At 30.4% G+C, this 19,226-nt stretch overlaps 6 protein-coding genes and 1 long non-coding RNA gene across 8 annotated transcripts; 5 read left to right on the top strand and 2 right to left on the bottom strand.

The window, feature by feature from the left end:
* Nucleotides 1–33: 33 nt before the first annotated feature.
* On the top strand, nt 34–834 carry LOC139096152 (uncharacterized). The gene is made up of 4 exons (XR_011544926.1): nt 34–210; nt 275–349; nt 434–483; nt 567–834. It is a non-coding gene; the product is annotated as an uncharacterized lncRNA (long non-coding RNA).
* LOC139096150 (phospholipid phosphatase 5) lies at nt 419–1,720 on the bottom strand. The gene is made up of 5 exons (XM_070647812.1): nt 1,451–1,720; nt 1,319–1,376; nt 1,111–1,253; nt 798–1,048; nt 419–739 (listed from the first exon to the last, which is right to left on the bottom strand). Exons 1-5 carry the CDS (start codon nt 1,708–1,710, stop codon nt 540–542), a joined length of 912 nt encoding a protein of 303 aa, XP_070503913.1. The 5' UTR covers nt 1,711–1,720; the 3' UTR covers nt 419–539.
* A 179-nt stretch (nt 1,721–1,899) lies between these two features.
* Nucleotides 1,900–5,549, top strand: Hsl (hormone-sensitive lipase). The gene is made up of 4 exons (XM_070647530.1): nt 1,900–2,535; nt 2,892–3,279; nt 3,368–4,972; nt 5,030–5,549. Exons 1-4 carry the CDS (start codon nt 2,195–2,197, stop codon nt 5,144–5,146), a joined length of 2,451 nt encoding a protein of 816 aa, XP_070503631.1. The 5' UTR covers nt 1,900–2,194; the 3' UTR covers nt 5,147–5,549.
* Sec5 (secretory 5) lies at nt 5,280–8,466 on the bottom strand. Its single transcript, XM_070647529.1, has 5 exons — nt 8,335–8,466; nt 8,072–8,218; nt 7,969–8,004; nt 5,530–7,909; nt 5,280–5,466 (listed from the first exon to the last, which is right to left on the bottom strand). Exons 1-5 carry the CDS (start codon nt 8,378–8,380, stop codon nt 5,385–5,387), a joined length of 2,691 nt encoding a protein of 896 aa, XP_070503630.1. The 5' UTR covers nt 8,381–8,466; the 3' UTR covers nt 5,280–5,384.
* A 381-nt stretch (nt 8,467–8,847) lies between these two features.
* LOC139095839 (transmembrane protein 104 homolog) lies at nt 8,848–11,165 on the top strand. The gene is made up of 3 exons (XM_070647357.1): nt 8,848–8,989; nt 9,313–9,528; nt 9,588–11,165. The coding sequence occupies exons 1-3, from the start codon at nt 8,969–8,971 to the stop codon at nt 10,830–10,832; spliced, it is 1,482 nt and encodes a 493-aa protein (XP_070503458.1). The 5' UTR covers nt 8,848–8,968; the 3' UTR covers nt 10,833–11,165.
* Nucleotides 11,166–11,204: 39 nt separating this feature from the next.
* ND-18 (NADH:ubiquinone oxidoreductase subunit 18) lies at nt 11,205–12,121 on the top strand. The gene is made up of 3 exons (XM_070647692.1): nt 11,205–11,361; nt 11,441–11,582; nt 11,639–12,121. The coding sequence occupies exons 1-3, from the start codon at nt 11,309–11,311 to the stop codon at nt 11,999–12,001; spliced, it is 558 nt and encodes a 185-aa protein (XP_070503793.1). The 5' UTR covers nt 11,205–11,308; the 3' UTR covers nt 12,002–12,121.
* A 103-nt stretch (nt 12,122–12,224) lies between these two features.
* LOC139096068 (endoplasmic reticulum aminopeptidase 2) lies at nt 12,225–18,383 on the top strand. Of its 2 annotated transcripts, none has more exons than XM_070647690.1 (10): nt 12,225–12,536; nt 13,442–13,765; nt 13,832–13,914; nt 13,986–14,236; nt 14,305–14,434; nt 14,500–15,835; nt 15,895–16,427; nt 16,496–16,867; nt 16,928–18,182; nt 18,263–18,383. In XM_070647690.1, the coding sequence occupies exons 1-9, from the start codon at nt 12,422–12,424 to the stop codon at nt 17,081–17,083; spliced, it is 3,300 nt and encodes a 1,099-aa protein (XP_070503791.1). In that variant the 5' UTR covers nt 12,225–12,421; the 3' UTR covers nt 17,084–18,182; nt 18,263–18,383. The 2 variants fall into 2 exon arrangements, with proteins under 2 accessions (XP_070503791.1, XP_070503792.1); XM_070647691.1 differs by lacking the exon at nt 12,225–12,536 and adding an exon at nt 12,713–13,310.
* Nucleotides 18,384–19,226: the final 843 nt, after the last annotated feature.

The raw sequence follows: 19,226 nt of genomic DNA, 5'->3' as shown, positions 1-19,226 counted from the left end.
AGGTCTAACAAAATTTTTATTGAGTAAGTCGAATCATAATTTTCGATGGACATTTATTGAAATAAGCATCAGTTGATGAATATTTCCAAGATAACTCAATTGTAGAATTAGCATTCATTAAAGTATTAGCAATTTCCTGACACATATGTTCAAAAAGGAAGCAAATGACGTAGACAAACTTTCTTGCAACATTTCTCCAATTTTTAAGAAGTAAAAAATTATTTTTGATTGGTCGCTTCCTGATCCACAGACTAATTTATCTTTTGATCTCTAGACTAATAAACATAGTCACGAACATGAACAATGAATCAGAAAAATACGCAATATGGCTTTAAAAAAATAATCTAAAGTTAGTGGACATGTAAATATGCTTTATTACATTTAATTTAATATCATTCTTTTACACATAACGACAAAATTTCATTTAATTTAGGACAATCCATTTATTTATCTCTTGTAATATGACACTGGAATGTATGATAAGTAAGCAAATTTCCACACATATACAATTAAGTTAATGAAATCAGATCAGTAAAAACTTAAATCCATTTAATATCTTTTTCTAGTAATTCATCAGTGATGGGTGTTCGTTCATGCATTTCATAGCATAAATTTGACTTTTTTGAAGAAAATGATGGAAAATATTGTCTATAACAAAGATATGCAAGGAGTATACCAATCAAACTTCCAACTATAACATCCTCCTTCCAATGATGATAGTCCATAGTTCTTGAGATTGCTAGAAAAAATACAGAGGATGTGTTTAAGTAATAAACTATAAATTCTGTAAATGATACCTATTAATAAAGCTACTTTTAATGGTAGAAAACAACATATGAGTCGATAGCTCCTTCCTCTTCCTTCTTCGGAAAATATTTTTAATTTTCCCATAAGATAAAAGCTCAAAAATCCTAGTGTTGCAAACGAGAATGAACTGTGGCCAGAAGGAAAGCTTTTTCGTCCATCAATGACTGACCAATATTCTCCACTGCATATTTGCTCGGAATTCATCACACCATCTGGCCAGCATCGTGCAAAAAAATCCGGTCTGTTTAAGGATTAAAACTTATACTCTTAGTTATGATTTTTATATGTGGAAATTGGATATACCTTGGTCTTCCAACTAGTAATTTTAAAGTATCAACTATAACTCCATTAAGTCCAAAACTAAGTGAATATCCCAATACAGCTGATTTAAAATCCTTCCCATGCCTGGTTATTAAGAGATTTAGGATGAATATTGATAAAGGGATCTATAAAAAAATAAATATTCCAGTAGAATACACTCCAAAAATTAACACTCTAAATTAATTCATACCAAAACAACTATTGGCCATAAAATAGTAATGGGAACATATGAGTCTCGATTCGGGTAACTAAAAATCAGTTTAAAAACAAAATTAAATCTTAGAGATGTGACACGACAAGTAATGTTGAAAATTAGAATTACCGATAATTCCATAGATCATTTGCAAGAATTTTTCTCTGAAAAGGTTCTACAGTTTCCAATTTAAAGAATGTAACAACTAAAACTATCCTAATTATCACTTCTAAGTACAAATGTATAGTTTTATTTCTCATGATTTTATAGAAAAATGCCTCATTTGTGAAAGTAAAATTGATATTTTGAATGTTCAAGTTACAAGTGAGAATGGCTAATAAAAGCACAAAGCGACAGTCACCTGTCATGAACTGGATCTTTCTTGCCATCAGAAATTAGGATGAATAGAATTAATAGAATTAAAAAATTGTTCCAAAACTTAATTAAAAATTCAGATCAGCCAAAAGAATATATCTGATAACACAGAAGACAAAGTGAGTGAATTAATGTAAATCTTTATAATATTATTTGGTTATAGAAGTCGATTCCCCTATCAAAAGTGAATGCGGCTGAATAAACAATAAACAATACGTTTTTTTGTTTCCTCATAAAATGTAATACATAAAATAATCTGTGATACCTTTAATTAATTCAAATGGCAATTAGCTTCGAAAGGATACGCATTCAGTTACAATAGTGTTTAATATAAAAAGAGATAGCTACATAATTTCTTTACATTAATATTTTGGCAAAAAAAAATCTCATTTATTTACTATATATCTACATACCTATAGAATTTAAGGAAAAGTTGGACAACATATTAAACTTAGCATATGTTGGAGTTATTAATAATAGTTACAACACAATAATTTTATGATGAATAAAGAAGAGTGCACTGAAAAGTTTTTTACGTGGGAATCTCTGAAATCTATAATTGATAACAACATCGATTTCTTAAAATGTGATGAATCCAGCTCCTTGAAGCTTCATGACGCCTTGTTAGGAATAACTAATCAATTGAATGAAGCTCGTATTTTATATGATGAAATTGAGTCATTTTGTAAAAAATATGATGTTGACGAAAACATTCAAGCTAATGGATATAGAAGCTTCTTAAAGATATTTGACTCAGCAATCAATCATGTCTTCAAGATACTCAAGTATTACACAGAGAATCGATCAAAACTATTTTTTAGAAGAAATCATTACATCAAGTAAGTGACATCAATCTTATTTTTTATGTAAATATAGTCCTCAACATTATTCGTTATGGTTACTTCATAATTCAGCAATCTGCATATATTATGCTGATTTTAGTAACTGAATTCCTTGAAATTGTTTTGGAAAATTGCTCATATAATTAATATCTCATGAGTCAAAAGTATTATTTTCAATATTGCACATGCTCTGGACATCATGCACGTTTTAAGTCACATTTCCACAGTTTATCTAAAAATAGTAACTTATTGTGTCGTCAATCAAACGATAAAATCAATAGACTAAAGTCTAGCAAACCCATACCTTATCAAAATAATAACTTAAAATTTTCTTTCTTCTCTTTGTTTCCCAGAGAAATTGAGGCATGCCATCAACTATTGAGAGCTTTGAAAGCTTCATTCAAACAGCTGATAACTTTACATTTATCAAGTGAAGAAGGGAATCTATTTCCAACAAAAGAATTTACAATAACCGATGTTTTCAATCAAGCTTCCGAAATTAATCAGACAGCATTCTATGGAAGATGCTTTGGATTTCAATTTCATGATTCCATTCGGAATGTTCTGAAATTTATTTCCATAGTTATGGCAAGTTACTCAGAGTCATACTATAGCGATGATGGCAAGTTTGTGAAAACATCTAACTCAATTTACAATAGTGGTAGATATTACTTTGATCCTGAGATGCTCGCTAGTCGATTAGTTGATTTATCTCAAAATGCATCAGTTGATTTTTGCAAGGTGCATATATTTTTATTTAGTAACAAGTTTTTTTTTGGAGTCTATCCATCTATAGATAAACTAAATTATATGTTTGCTTTTTTCATAGAATTTTTGGTGTCTAGCTGAATCGGAAATCATTCATTCCATACCATTTGTGAATTACAGTGTGAAAGTTAACCGACTTATAAAAATCAATTCTAGCACATTGAGGATACCAAAAATGAATAGTGATGGATTTATTGAGATAGAATCTCCAGGAGTAATTCAGGCAAGACTTATAAGTTCGTTCAAGCGTGTTGGAATGTTTGGTGATAAAGATAAGGAATCTTCAAGTGTGTTGCCCAAATCCAAAGAGATTTTATTTCATTGCCATGGTGGAGGATTCGTGGCTCAATCGTCAAAATCTCATTTAGTGTATTTACTTGAGTGGGCTGCACATTTAAACATTCCAATTATATCCATTGATTATTCACTTGCTCCAGAATTTCCATTCCCGCGTGCGGCTAATGAAATTTTTTATGCTTACTGTTGGGCTCTTCAGAATTGTGAATTATTAGGATCAACATGTGAAAGAATAGTTTTATGTGGTGACTCTGCAGGAGCTAATTTATGTTTATCAACATTAGTTAAAAGCATTTCAATGGATATTAGAAAACCGGATGGAATTTTCATAGCTTACTGTCCAATCTTAGTTTCATTCCATCCTAGTCCATCAAGACTGTTGTGCCTACAAGATCCACTCATTCCATTTGGATTCATGATTAGATGCTTAAAAGCCTACACATTGCAAAATAATGAAACAGAAAAATGTGACATAAATGGAACAAAAAGTGATAATAACAATAACAAAGAACATCCTTTCAATGAAAATGGAATAGATTTATTGATTTCAGACATTGAAAATGACGAGGTAAGTGGATCATCGAATAAAACCGATTCATTTGAAGAAATTTCGTGTTTTGAATGTCACCAAACGGATTCAGACATAAAAGCTCATATTTCTCAAATCAGCACAGCTAGTGATGATACGTTACAATCACTTCCAACTGTTACTGAGAAATACAAAGATACTCTCGAATATGATAGTCCTGTTGATAGTATTCGTTCTACTATTTCACTCGAAAAAGATCCATTTGATGAAGAAGAAAGGATGATATCCAGCAATACAATAAATACTATGATACCTTCCACGTCTGAAACACAATATGTTGATAAACTTATAGGAAAAAATTATACAATTGAAGACACACTAAGAAATTACTCACATGCTCGTAAAGTGTCAAGAACAAAAAGTGAAGAAAATATAATCATTGATGTATCAAAGGAAACGTTATGTGTAAGAAACATCCAAAGAAGATTTCAATTTGCTGCATCTTCTTTTCGGAGATGCTTTTCTTCTACATTTGGAGGATTTACAAGAAATAATCATTCAATAATCAACTCGTTTGAAGACGATAATAGAAAATTAAAAACATCCAGCAGTCCCGTCGAAGACTTTTCATTTACCGTACCAAAGGATCCGTTCCTTTCACCATTCTATGCTGATGATGAAATACTCAAAGAATTTCCACCAATTAAAATACTCTCATTAACATTAGATTCATGTTTAGATGATTCCGTCATGTTTGCCAAACGCCTTAAATCTCTAAATGTCAATTTTACTTTAGATGTATTGGACAAATTACCTCACGGTTTCCTCAATTTTTCAAGAGTAAGTAAACTTATTAATTTAATCTATAATCAATTGATTATATCGTGCATTTAACAGCTATCCACAGAAGCCCATGAAGGCTGTAAGCTCTCTATGCTTCGCATTGCAGAATTACTTGATCTCAAATTGGATTTAGCTACAAGCTTTAATAATACTAATGAAAATACTGTGTGATTGCCTTATTTGAATTCAATTGCTCTTAAACTCTAATTTATTGCATATTATGCATAATTGGTTGCTCAAAATTTTGTGTATCTATGAGAAATAGAATATATTAAAGAACTAAAGATTGATAATACTGTTGATATGTACGTAAATATGCTTTATATATTATATATTTTTAAGCGATGTTGATATTAAATGTTAAATATATTATGGTTACAATAAATGATACATACATAAGAATAACTTCTTATGAAGGATTTACTATATTCAAACACACCAATTGAATTCTCCTTTGATTTTTAATGCTCTTCAGTAGCTCATCAACAATCCTGCAAACAATAGAAAATAATGTGATTAATTATGATAAAAAATTAAATGAAAAAGTATCAAACCTATTTTCCTCATTGCTTAATTTGGGTATTGCGTCCATAGCTTCATTAAATGATTGTTTTGCACGTTCATTGTTGTATAGTTTTAATGAGTCTCGTATCATTTTGATATCAAGTATAGCTTGCATTCGTCCATAATTATTAAATTGCTCAACACTATTCATTAGTCTTGAAAGCTCTTCCGCAATTGTTTGGATTATTTGCTCTAAAATAGGACGTAACAGGAATGGTGAAACAGAAAATATCTCTAAATAAACTCCAACAATATTATCAAGGCATTCATTTGCCCAAAAACTTAGTTTTTCACATTTCTCAATTGAATCCCATGAAAAATTATCAGACGAAAACATGCTTGGCTCAATATGAGATACAATTGTGTCATTCTTTAACTCAACATAAATTTCAAGTAGATTAGCAAATACCATGTTCATGTTTGACCGTCCATTTTCTAGAGCCAATTTAGGTATTGGATATCCATACTTCGTAAATAAATTTCCTAAGTTATTTATAAACATTTTATTGCAATACGCCGCATTAGCCAAGCAGCAGAGTAATCGATGTTCCCAAGTAATAGTAATTGTAGACACTGCTGAAGACTTTGAGTCATTTAAGGAAGTATTTACTTGAAAACCGGAAATGTTGTGTCTTGGCAAAGGATGAATTTCATCGTCAGATCTTTGCGTTGCCAATTCCTCTATAACTGTACTGAAGCAGCCTAAAGCAGTTTCAATAATTTTCGATACTTCATGATATCCTTCTAAATTATGAATGCCATCGAAAAGTGGATTTTCGCGAACTTCTAGTTGCAAGCACATTTGTTGTCCTTCGTCAAGCGATTCTGCAAGAATCTCTTCTAACTTTTCAGGCAGAGATGTTGCTCCGGCAAATTCCTCAACTTTCATATCCCATATCTCCTTCTCGTCAAGTCTTTTAACTTTATCAATTGATTTTTTAAGTATTGTAAGCAAGCAGTATAATCTCAATTCATCTATCAGCTTTAAAACAACATCAAGCACTTCGTTAGGTAAATCTAAACGAATTAATGAAGAATATGTTATTCTTAGGTAGCGTAAGCATGTTGGCAGCCAAGTGCTTATTAAAGCTTGTTGCGATGATGCAGAAGGCCAAGGTGGAACTGATGAAAATTTTTGATAATATTGAGGAAGAATTGCAGATCGAATATAGCAACAAAATTTCTCAATTACATTAAGTATAATTTGCTTAAAGTTTCCAGGTTTTGGCTCATTAATTCCACGAAGCTCTCCAGTGAAATATGACTGTCCCAATCGCCATAAATCTGGAAATTGTCCACTGGATATTTCATTTATTTCTTCACAAAATTGAACTCTTATTGGAAGTGAATTTTGATCACGCTTAGACGAATTATTTTCTTTTGATTGCACTTCCCTCTCTTGAAATTCTTCATATGTCTTTTTAAATGTTTCCTCTATATATCTTGCACGACAAAACAATGAATCCCATGCTGGATCATTAATCTTCAATCGTTCGTATTGCTTCGTTCCAATTTGTTGAATTTCTAAATTTATTAGACATTTAACAAACTTCTTTTGTTGTTCAACTGCTTGTGGCATTTCCTTTATCTTATTGTGCAAGTTTTTTCTTACTTCCAAAATTATCTCATCAATTTCATTTAATACTCTTCTAATCAATGGAATGTCCATTTTACCAGAATATAAATTCTTGACCCTCGCATAATCATTTACAATTATGTCAAATTCATTATTGTTTGCATTATTTTGAATGCTCATAGGCAAACAAAACAAAAATTTATAGCGATTAAGGACTGAAAGTGCTGCACGTGATTTATCAGCTTTTTCCCTTCGCATTAAAACGTCATCGAACAAAGCATGAGAAGAATCAATTGATTGTGAAATGGTTCCTTGAAGATTATGGATTCTTTGAGCAATTTCCACTTCTCCATTATTATCAATTTTATCTTTTAATTTCATCATCGTATCTAATTGATCAATCACAGCACCGACATGAGTTTTAAGAAAACTCAACTGACCTTCTTTCTGTCCTTCAACTTTTCGCTTTAGATAAGAATATCCAGCTTTTAAGTCATCAAAAGATGTTGCATGATGATTTTCTAATAGAAACCAATAAGGAGAAAAGTTTTCTCTGGATAAATCTCCACTGTTTTCAGGAAATATTTCACGTAAATCTTCAGGAAACTTTTTGTCATTTCCTTCAATTGATAAACTCAAAGGATCCTCCTGAGTATGATAGCTAGACGTGACCATCCTTCGTTGACCCCATGTGAGTGATTGTATTGGAGTTTCTTCAACCCACACAGCAGACTCTTTAAGTGGTCCAATTGATTCAACATACGTTCGGAACTGAACTGTACAATTTCCAACACCTGTTTATAAATTAAGTCCGTCAATGTTCTGCTAGTTATATTTATTATGAATTATTTACCTCCACTGTTTGTTGTCACTATTACATCGCCTTTGCCTTTAAAGTAATATTAAGAAGATTTACATGATAGACGAATAATCCAATTGAATATATTAGTCTATACCTTTAACTCCATTTATTCCAGTTCTTGCAATAATTTTATTTTTCGACTGCCATTCAAAAGAACATTCTCCTCCACAAATTTGCACAGAAATCAAATCATTTGCACGTAATCCCAAGTTTTCACCTCTTATTGTAATTTTTGTTCCGGCTAAAAAATAGATAATTAACTTTTTTTATAGATATTAGATAAATAAGAAAAATTATGTTTTTTTTTTGGATAAAAACTGATTTACAAGTCAAGAAGTTTTTGATTTCATTTCTTACCAGGTCCTTCTTTTGGTGATATTCCGGTTACAAGTGGAGGAATCATTTTAACCAGAAGATTAAATTATAAATAATTTGATATCAATTTTATTTAGATTTTTTTTGTACCAAAACAAATTACTAATACAGTCGTATACTTTTTTGTCGGATATTCGAATTTATATTTTAGAACAAAAATCGATGGGCAATAACACAACAGCACACCACAACACTGCATATGTGGTACGAAAAAATTTATTGGTAGCTTTTCAAAAATTACTAACACTATTAAATGTAATTTACACAGAAAACAATGAAGGTTTTTGACAGTGTTAGTTTTGTTTGGAGTGAAATTGGTTTACATGATCACATGATACTAAATTTTAACGGAATTTTTATTTTTAAAAATTATGATTTTAATTAGTAAACTAGCACGTGTATTTAAAATATAACGGAAATAAATAAAAAAGCTAAAAAAATTGAATTTGACTAGTTCAAGAATTGCATGCTATATATCAGCCGAGAAACGTTTTGAGGAATTGCCCAATATTGTCTCTTTTTGTATAAACCAGTATCAACACTTTTTCATTTAAATAAAGCCTAAAATATTTTATAATTCATTCTTTGTTATGCACAGTAACTAGATTAGTTCAAAATGGATCGTTATCCAACATGGGTATGTAAATTTAATTGATTCATTAACGAAAATATATATTCCGACTTTTTCTTTGTTTATGGGTAAAAATATTTACTCTAAAAAAATTAAGGACTGCATCTTTCGTAATGCCAAGTTGCTAGACTCGTAAAAAAATTCAATGCTGTTCTATTTCAATAAGTTTTTGAAGCAAATATTAGTATAGATTATATATTTGCATAATTCGGTATTACTCATTCTTTCAAAATTTGATATGCCAGCATAATCAAGTTCTTATTTTCTAGAATACTGGTTTTGATAATCCCTAATATTTTTATTTTATGATTTATTTTTGTTTCTTTCAGGTTGGCTTTATTTTCATCTTTAATTTGATAGTAGGGACAGGTTCTTTACTATTACCAAGTGCTTTCTCGAAAACAGGATATGTGCTCTCTTTAATACTTGTCCTCTTCCTGGCCTTTACATCATATCTTACAGTAACTTTTGTTATTGAGACATTAAGTATAAGTAACGCAATACAAAAATGGAAGAAAATCCAGCTACTGAAACGTCATGAAGGGGTATATTTTTATGAAAAGAAAGCCGTTTACAGATATAATAATGAGTCATATTTTTTTAGTCCATTCAATCTTCTGTATATCCAGTAAACGAAGGAAATGACGCCGATGATGATGACGATGATGTATCAAATGAAGATATTGATGCTATGGAAAGTACGCCTCTAACGATACAAAGTAATGATTTTTATACATTGAATGAAAAACTTGAATTTGGCGAGATGTCAAAACTACTACTGTCTTCAACAACCTCAATGATATTTTATATATGCATAGTCGTATATTTAACCGGTGATTTATCAATTTATTCTGCTGCAGTTAGTACAACGATCCGAGATGTTATATGTGATAAGCATCCCAACATGACTAATACGACAGACCCACATATTCTTCCATGTTTCCTCAACGGAAAAATTACTCGATTTCAAGCATATAGATGGTGTTTACTGAGTTTTGCTACGACAATGACCCCATGGGTATTTTTTAATGTCTCAAAAACAAAGCATCTTCAATTCTTTACTCTTTCATTTCGATTGGTAGCTTTTACGATTATGATTGCAATAGCTACATTCCGAATTTTATTTCCCGATGACAATGAACCTATTCCAAGTCCTAAGAAATATGATTTTGGAAGTGTTCCATTTCTTGTTGGATCTTTAATTTATGCATTCATGTCACAACATAGTCTTCCTTCACTTTTGGTTCCAATTAAAGAGAAAGACAAGATATCAAGAATTGTTTTTATAGATTACATTTTGATCACATCCTTATATGTCATAATAGCCATGACTGGTATATTTGCTTTTGCTAATGTCGAGGATTTGTATACCTTAAATTTCATTCCTTCAAATGCTGATGGTTCGATATACTTTAAGCTCTTGGAATACCTTCTTGCACTATTCCCCGTTTTCACGCTCACAACTACTTTTCCTATTGTTGCTTGTACATTAAGAAACAATTTGCAAACATTATTCATTGAAAAGAGTCAATTTAATTCACAAAACTTCTTCGTTCGTCGTATGCTATTTCCAATTATGGCCGTTACTCCACCATTTATAATAACGTTTAATACAGAAGATGTTAGAAGCTTAGTGTCATTTACTGGATGTTATGCTGGTACATTTATTCAATATTTGATTCCGATAACATTAGTGTATTATGGACGAAAAGCAGCAAACAATATTTTAGGATGTGGTATTATAAATGAATATCGTTCTAGATTCCAAAGCAACTTCTGGCTTATTATGTTACTTTTGTGGACATGCCTAAGTTTAGTGATTGTATCAATTGATATGTTCAAAGCATAAAATATTTAAGACTGATTGTTGGAAGAGAATTCTTTAAATGCAATTTATTTGAAAAGATAATGAATTAAACCATTGAACTGACAATATTTATCGAATGATATCATTTCAAGATTTTATTAAAGGAACATATAACTTCCCGTAACAAAAACGCTACATAATTATTCACAACGTATGATTTACAAAGAAATTTCCCGTGGAAAATATTCTGTATTTTTGATGTATTATTAACCATTGGAAAATTTAAACATACCTATTTACTTACTTAATATAACAAAGAAATGGTGATTAAAAAGAAATGATTAATAAAATTTATATTTTAATTAAAAACCGTTATTGAGTGTGTTCTAAAATTCAAATTTATTTTTTTATTTTCTCTAACACATTGAAAGGGTATGTTTTTCAATCGCAAAAAATAATAAAAAAATAAATTAAAAATCCTTTTATCTCAAATACAATAAACAATTTCAGTAGTAAGTATGATGGCAGTCATGCTTCGTCGTCTCCCAAAATCTGTTGTGTCACTCAAATGGTAAGTTAAAGCTCTGAAGCAAAAATCAGGCATATTTTTTTTTGGAAAATTCTATTAGATAACTAATTTTTTGTTTAAGGTACCAAAACTCAGTAGCTTCGTATTCTAGTGATGCATTGAAGCACAAGGAAGCGCCAATTGTTGACAACTCTGTTATCCTTTCCGAAAAAGAAGTTAAAGAACGTGAAAAGTTGACACATTTAGTAAATCTTCCAAAAGAAGTGAGTTTATTTATTATAATTAACTTTGCAAGCAATAACATATTTATCATTTTTAGAAAACATTAGCTTCAATTAACGGAGTTCCTGAGGAGCATGTTAAAGATCGAAGAGTCAGAATATTTATTCCTCCAAAGAATGCAATGCAAAGTGGAACTAATAATTTGAACACTTGGCGTATTGAATTTGACAATCGCGAACGTTGGGAAAATCCTTTGATGGGATGGACATCAACAGCTGATCCCTTATCAAATATGAGCGGTGTCGTAGAATTTAATACAAAAGAAGAAGCTATTAATCATTGTGAAAAGAATGGCTGGAAATGGATGGTCACTTCAGAAGAACGAAAGAAGAAGGAGCGCGTTAAGAATTATGGTATAAACTTTTCATGGGATAAGAGAACAAGAGTTTCCACAAAATAAATGTTGATGTTTTGTAAACGATAAAAAAAAATAAAAAATCAAACGTAAAGGAAGGAAAATAAAAGCTAGAGAAAAATAATTGTAAATTAAACAGTAATAAATTTTCTTCTTTACAATATACACACGGATCAATTTTTCATCCCCTAATATTTTCTTTTTTTTGATGTACACATTATTATTTTGACTGCATGTAAAATCTTTTTTAGTTCTTACGCAAACTCACTAGTGCGTGATCCGTTTTGTGAGAGGGATATTTCTTTTATCAACAGCATCGTTCATTCAGTTATAATGAAGCATTTCGCATAAACATATATACATATATTTTATTTCCACATTTCTCAACATTACTTAAATTAATTTTCACAATTTTTGTATACCTGTTTAAGTAAAAATCCGTCTACTTAATAAGTAATATTTGAAATGAATAGAAGAGACATTAAGAATAAGAATAAAATTGGTGATGAAATCGGTGACAATGAGTTACAACCTCTACAAGGATTCTCATCTAACTCAAATGGACTAAATAATAAGTTCGGTAAGTTTAAATTGTCCTTGAAAATGATTCCAGTTTCCATAATTTCACCGCTAATATAGCACATAAAACTATAGTCCTTATAATTATTTAGATTATGATAAAATATAAAAAAAACCATTATGTATAATGTGCATTGCAGACATGCGCAGATAATAGTATACATCTTGGAAGGGTACATAATATGACAGTCTAAACTCGTGGTTAGAGGAAGTCGCTTTTCATAAATTTTGATATGTTTTCAATGCTAAGAACAACATAAATTAAGGACTTTGAATTAATTATTCAATAACAAATGTTAATTTGTTACTAATTCATTAAAGCACTGGACATAAAAAGAATTTTTGATTAATACTTCCTGAATTTGTGAAAAAGGAAGTATTATTGCGCAGGAACATAAAATAATGTTTCAATCTAATCAAGGAATAATGTGAAGAAATATTTTTTTGGTCAAAAACAAGTTAAATAGCAAGTTCTTTAGTAAATAATTTAGTAATGAAGTTAATGAATAGTAAAAATTCCTGATATAATAGGAGAATTAACGATTGTACAACCTTGTTTAAAAAATATTTTAAATTGGTTGAAATTTGATACATACTTGGAAAAGTGAGGAAGACATTTTCTTCTAATATTGGTTCATACTGGCTGAAAATATTCGCGAAAGGGGTGATATCCCCGTTAAACTTTCTGTTGTGGGATCAGGAAAAAGTGGCATTTGGAGACGTGAACGAATAAGAATGACCGATCAAGAACTTGATGATGTTGCCTTCTTAACAGGTATCATCGATGAATTGGGTCAAGATTTTTTCTCTTCCTCTGTTTCTCTTTTGTTCTTTTTGTTTTTGATTTTTTCCCATAAATTCTATAAATTTCATGCTAATTCAATTATTTTATATTCTCGATCATAGGAACAGAAAATACTAATGGAAGAACAGTAAGAGAAAGAAATGTTGTGTGTTCTCAAAAAAGAGCTTTATGTGTAACTGCCACCGTCCTTGGAGCATTATTAGCAATTGCTTTGCTAATTGCATATGCTCCACAAGATTGTCCATGTGCTGGAAAAATGCCGAAAGGCTATCATACTGATGGCTACAATAGTTCAGAGAAATTTGAACCATACGCAACAAATGGACAACTTTTTCCATGGCTTTTACCATTTCTTCCAAGCAACATCAAACCAAATCGATATACTATCCTCATCCATCCAAATTTAACTACATTCGAGATCAAAGGTAAATAAATCCTCCTATTTAAAGTCACATTATCCTATTAACAAACGCAATTACGTTTTATTTTAGGCCAAATATCCATTGAGTTCTATGTTGAAAAGGAAATGAGTTTCATCGTATTACATGCACAAAATCTCAACATTACTGAAAAGGTATGTGATAGGCATTAAATATTTATCATAAGACATGTGTAGGATGTAATTACTGTTTATTTTTCTCACAGGCATTAATTGGGCCAAAAGGTTTTTCATTAAAAATTAATCGAATGTTGGAATATCCTGCAAGACAACAAATTTACATAGAATTTCGTGATAAGCTCCGAAAGAAATCAAACTACTCCCTTAATTTGCGTTGGTATTCAAAATTAAATACAGATCCGGAAGGCTTTTATGTGGATGAATATGACTCTGAAGGAAGTAACAAATTATTGGCTGCAACAATATTCGGCCCTGGAAAAGCCCGAAAAGCCTTCCCGTAAGTACTTTTCTATCTATAAATCAATATAAATGTATTAGTCATTAATTTAAATTTGCCCATTATAGGTGCTTCGACGAACCTCATTTGCGTGCTAATTTCAAAATTTCACTATTCCGTGATCGATTCCATATTGCATTGTCAAATTCCATTGTTCATGCAACAGATGAAGCTGGATTTTTCTTGGGACGAGCATTAGTAAGTTTTATTAAATTAGAAATTTTTATGCAGCATAAAAAACATAATTCATTCCTTTTGTACAGTTGAGAGATGATTTTGTTGAAACACCTCCTCTTTCACCGGATGCAATATCATGGATGATAAGTGTTTTTAAACGGGAATATCTTGAAAGCTCTTCAACATATCACATTACGTCAACCTCAACAGCAATACCTATACAGTCGTTAACATCTACATCAAAAGTATCAGAAAATCTCATAACAAATGATAAGATTCTTCGTCGAAATATGACATCCATTTTAAAGACAGGCTTATCTATTAAAATGGCAAAGCTAAATCATGAAGAAACTCACACGTTCGCACCAGTAACACAAAAAAGTGAGAGCTTGACAAAGGAAAGTGACAATCATTCTACAATTTCCGATGAAGATGGCATTATTCGAACGGCTCCGTCTTATACATTTTATGCACCTGAAAATATTTTATCTAAAACAAAATTTATTCTACATACATCAAGAGATATATTAGAGCATTTACAAAACTGGTTAAATGTACCATATCCATTTACAAAACTAGATTTTGTTGCACTTCCTTCCATTGAGGAGAATTTGCATTCATCACTTGGTCTTATATCATGTAAAACATCTTTCTTAAGAGATGCAGCAACTGTCACATCTTATGAATATCAGAGATCGGCAATTGAAATATCGGAAGCCATTTTACAGCAGTATTTTGGAGGCATGATTTCACCAAAAACATGGAAACAAAATTGGCTTTGGGACGGAATAATTCGATATTTGAGTCGACTCATATTTTCCCCTTTAAAATCACAATGGCCAGTTGAAGAAAAGTATATGGTAGAAACAAAACTTAGAGCATTAGATATTGATGTATTACAAGGATGGGAAAGTATTGAAAATGGAACAGATGCTATGGGGGAGAATAATGATTTTTACATAGATAAAGCTGCTTCAATTCTTGAGGTATTGCATTCAACAATGGGTGACGAGAGTTTCCGAAATTGTATTGGGGCATTCATAACGACATTTAAATACATGACAGCAGAACCTAATGATTTATGGCAAATTTGTTCGAAGAAGGCAAATGGCTCAAAAAATATTCGTGAACTTATGCATTTGTGGACATCTCAGTCTGGTTTTCCACTCATCACATGTAACAGAAACAATATGACAGTGATTGTTGATCAAAAGCCATTTAAAATGTCAGAATTGACTGCCGTATATGAGGATCCATTTAATCAAAGTGATAATTTGACAGAAACAACGACTCTTTCAACTACAACTACAACAATGTCATCTAAAGAAAGTAAGAAACGCTCAATGAAATGGATTTTCCCAATAAAATATGCCACAAGTAATAAGGACATTAAAGATACAGTTTGGATTGACTCAACAGAAGGTAGTGTGAACTTAATTAAATTAATTTAATTTTATTATCAATTTTCTTTTGTTTTTCAGAAAAATTCCAATTAAAAGAAAATGTAAAATGGATATTACTGAATTATGAACAAAATGGATACTATCGTGTCCTTTACGATAAAGAAAACTATGAGAATATTGTTAAGCAATTGAGTGAAAATCATACAATATTTTCAACAAAAGACCGGATGGGACTTATATCAGATTCATTTGCTTTATGTCATAGTAACTTATTAGATTGTAGTGTAACATTGGAAATAACTTCATATTTGCCCAAAGAACGTAACTGGGGTCCAATGATTGTGGCAATAAAACATTTTGAAAAGTGGAGAAAGATACTCAAGTACACAGAATGCTCACTTCTCCTTACTGAATATATGAAAACTCTCTTATCGAAAGCCGTTACTGAAGTAGGATGGAATGATACAGGCTCAGACGAGACTCGTTTAATGCGGCCTCAAATTTTATTAGCGTCTGTCTTATGGGAACAACCTGAATCAATAAAAGAAGCAAAAACTATTCTTCATTCACATCTCATCAACGCTACCATAATACCACCAAATTTGAGAGAAGTATGCGAACAATTAAGATAATTATTATAGACATTAACTCACTGATAACAATACATTTATTTTTATAGGTAACATATGTCGGTGCTATTTTATCAGGTGATTTGGAGTACTGGCAATACTGCTATGAAAGATATATACAACTCCGAAATGATCGAAATAATTTGGATGAGAGAATAGAATTATTGAAAGCTTTGGGGCTAACAAAAGATGCATGGCTACAAAATCGATTACTTACATATGTGATGACTTTACAGACAAATGAAATTACCCCAACATTGGAAGCTATTTCTTCAACACCAACAGGTGGAGCAATGGCATGTCGTTTCTTACAAGCAAAATGGTATGATTTACAGAAGCGCTTTGGCAGAGGAAGCATTAATTTTGCTAAAGTCATCACAGCCATCACAAAATATGGTGCAAACAAATTTGATTATGATGAAGTAAGATAAGCTATGATAATTTGGAACTAGGAATTTAATTAAATATCTTAATTTTTTTAGTTGAAATCATTAGTCGACCGTTTCGGCGATGGACCTGGAATAGATCATCTTCGCATGATTCTTCGCACAGTAGCATCAAATGTTGAATGGATTAGTAAATCACATAACACCATATATTCATGGGTTAAGAAAAAGTTTTATGTAACTGAAGATTAGTAAATTAATGAATTATCCTTAATTTAATACGATTGCTGGAAAAACTTCGGCCTTGATCAATGAATTCTTCTAGTTTTGTGTGCTTTTTGAAAAATTAAAACAAGGAGATTTAATTTAATTGAAATGAAGAAGAAGAAGAATATTTAGGATAAATTTTCAAGAATGTTTTTTGAAGTATGTTAGTATACATAAATGCATAGATATCAGTATTTTTGATGCAACCTTTAATTTAATTGTTTGTCATGAACTTTCTGTATATGTTTTGTCTCATTTTCAATTTAATAGAAGAAAAATTTGTATATATCTGTAATTACCTCCTATGGTAAGTGTGATTTAAACTATATATAGTTTACTTTTAGTTTAATTATTTTAATAATCTGCAATTGTTGAGGATAATCACTTTAAAATCTTTAACTTATTGTAAATAAATTATGCCATCCTTTTAGCTTTTTCAATTAAGAATTTAAACAAAAGAGAAAGGAGTTATTCAACAATATTCAAATGAATTATTCATCAAGAGAGAAATAGCTTTAGTTTGCAGTATTTCTGAATTCTTCTTCCAATTAGTTATACAAAAAAAAAAACAATGCATATATAAAGATGCCATAGAATGATTATAAGAGTATATAACAAGAAAAAAAAATTAAAGGATTTAATTACTTAACTCAAAATTTGATCAATTTAAACTTTTATTTTTATTAAACTATACAAGAGAATCATCCAAATAGATGTAAATGTATCTTTTATATTTTTAATAAAATTCTAAATTCGTAAAATGTATGAAATCTTTCAGGCAACCCAAACCCATCTGATTAAAAAATAGAATCAAAACTTGTTTCAGGTGTTTTTTTAAAAAAATAAAATAATAATGAATGCGGAGAACGTAAAATCCAACGAATACAAGTGTTGAAAATGCCAAAAGTATGTATTTATTCTTAAGTGATGTTATTTCACCAAAAAAATAAAATTTCATTCAGTCGTGAACATTATATTATCAAAGTCGTACATTCATTACTATTGAATGACACCAGTGTCAAACTATTCCATGATAACTAACATTCAGCATTGCCTGATAATCAAAGGAAAAAACGAAAAAAATGTACGTACATTTCAATCGGGCTATACAAAAGCCTGACGTCATTAGACTGACTTAATATGTTTATTTATTTATTTTTTTAGAAGAACGAAGATTACAGTTGCGTGGTTAAAGTAAAAATTTTAAATTTCCGTGTAAAGGTGAAGAATTTAAATTTCTATTTATGCTAAAGTCATAGACAATTAGAAAGTGTTGTTTAAAAGCTTGAAGTAAACGTTGTTCATTACGTTCATTAGAATGAAATCAAATTAAACATTAATTTTTTATTTCACCAATACATTTAAAAATTCTAATGATTATGAGTTGAGTTTGTGGGAATACTCAGAGAATAATTATACTTATTTTTTTTTCCAGACATACATAAACTTAAGGATACGGTAGTTAAACAATCATAGATATTTTTTTTTATCAAAATGATGGTTGACATAGCAGATGAAGACCTGTTACCGCGTATGAGCATGCTTTTAAGTCCATCGTCCGATATTCAACCAAATACACCGCCAGTGCCAGTTGAATCAGTTTCTTTAAAAGTAAGTAGAACAGCATTTATTAATGACTAATTTATATCCGTTTGTGTGAGAAGAAATCTGTGAATTTTGGTACTGAAATTTAAGAAAACAACAACGTGTTGCTATCCAAAACATAAGTGAAAGGAAAATCCAACGTGCTTGCATGGCAAGAAAATTTTTGTTTTTTTGGAATTTCCCGCACATTTTTTCTTTCTTTCTTCTCCTCATCGCTTTGTAAAAGGCATAAAATATCTAATAAGTAACAATCGCACATAAATATTTGAATATAACTGATTGGTGTGATGTCATATTTTCTTTTTTTTTTTTGTAATCGGTCATCGGTATTAAAAGAAGTCATTATAGATTTTCTTACAAATATTGAGGACAAAAAATTATTAGAAGCTTAATATCAGTTCTATTAAAAAATATTGAATGATAAAAAAATCAATTAAAGCACTACCTATGTCGGTAAAGTGTATTAAATATTAATTAGAGATCAAGGTCGATAAAAATCTAAGCCGGTTTTAGTAATAATTAT

The sequence above is a fragment of the Chironomus tepperi genome, unplaced genomic scaffold (genome assembly GCF_022539635.2).
Source record: "Chironomus tepperi strain 1889 unplaced genomic scaffold, CSIRO-AGI_Ctep_v1 contig_376, whole genome shotgun sequence".
Classification (NCBI taxonomy): domain Eukaryota; kingdom Metazoa; phylum Arthropoda; class Insecta; order Diptera; family Chironomidae; genus Chironomus; species Chironomus tepperi.
The sequence above is the reverse complement of the archived record's forward strand: the minus strand, read 5'-3'. Positions and strand labels throughout refer to the sequence as shown.

Bases quoted from the DNA above. Each gene is read 5' to 3' on its own strand.
- Hsl (XM_070647530.1), top strand. From the start codon at position 2,195: ATGATGAATAAAGAAGAGTGCACTGAAAAGTTTTTTACGTGGGAATCT. The intron at 2,536-2,891 runs GTAAGTGACATC...TTTGTTTCCCAG, and splicing joins AGAAGAAATCATTACATCAA to AGAAATTGAGGCATGCCATC. The intron at 3,280-3,367 runs GTGCATATATTT...CTTTTTTCATAG, and splicing joins CATCAGTTGATTTTTGCAAG to AATTTTTGGTGTCTAGCTGA.
- LOC139096150 (XM_070647812.1), bottom strand. From the start codon at position 1,710: ATGGCAAGAAAGATCCAGTTCATGACAGGTGACTGTCGCTTTGTGCTT. The intron at 1,049-1,110 runs GTATATCCAATT...ATCCTTAAACAG, and splicing joins TTACTAGTTGGAAGACCAAG to ACCGGATTTTTTTGCACGAT. The intron at 740-797 runs GTATCATTTACA...TATTTTTTCTAG, and splicing joins AAAAGTAGCTTTATTAATAG to CAATCTCAAGAACTATGGAC.
- ND-18 (XM_070647692.1), top strand. From the start codon at position 11,309: ATGATGGCAGTCATGCTTCGTCGTCTCCCAAAATCTGTTGTGTCACTC. The intron at 11,362-11,440 runs GTAAGTTAAAGC...TTTTTGTTTAAG, and splicing joins TCTGTTGTGTCACTCAAATG to GTACCAAAACTCAGTAGCTT. The intron at 11,583-11,638 runs GTGAGTTTATTT...TATCATTTTTAG, and splicing joins TAGTAAATCTTCCAAAAGAA to AAAACATTAGCTTCAATTAA.
- LOC139096068 (XM_070647690.1), top strand. From the start codon at position 12,422: ATGAATAGAAGAGACATTAAGAATAAGAATAAAATTGGTGATGAAATC. The intron at 13,766-13,831 runs GTAAATAAATCC...GTTTTATTTTAG, and splicing joins AACTACATTCGAGATCAAAG to GCCAAATATCCATTGAGTTC. The intron at 16,428-16,495 runs GTATGCGAACAA...TTATTTTTATAG, and splicing joins TACCACCAAATTTGAGAGAA to GTAACATATGTCGGTGCTAT.
- Sec5 (XM_070647529.1), bottom strand. From the start codon at position 8,380: ATGATTCCTCCACTTGTAACCGGAATATCACCAAAAGAAGGACCTG. The intron at 8,219-8,334 runs GTAAGAAATGAA...TCTATTTTTTAG, and splicing joins ATCACCAAAAGAAGGACCTG to CCGGAACAAAAATTACAATA. The intron at 5,467-5,529 runs GTTTGATACTTT...TATTGTTTGCAG, and splicing joins TTAAGCAATGAGGAAAATAG to GATTGTTGATGAGCTACTGA.
- LOC139095839 (XM_070647357.1), top strand. From the start codon at position 8,969: ATGGATCGTTATCCAACATGG. The intron at 8,990-9,312 runs GTATGTAAATTT...TGTTTCTTTCAG, and splicing joins TGGATCGTTATCCAACATGG to GTTGGCTTTATTTTCATCTT. The intron at 9,529-9,587 runs GTATATTTTTAT...ATATTTTTTTAG, and splicing joins TACTGAAACGTCATGAAGGG to TCCATTCAATCTTCTGTATA.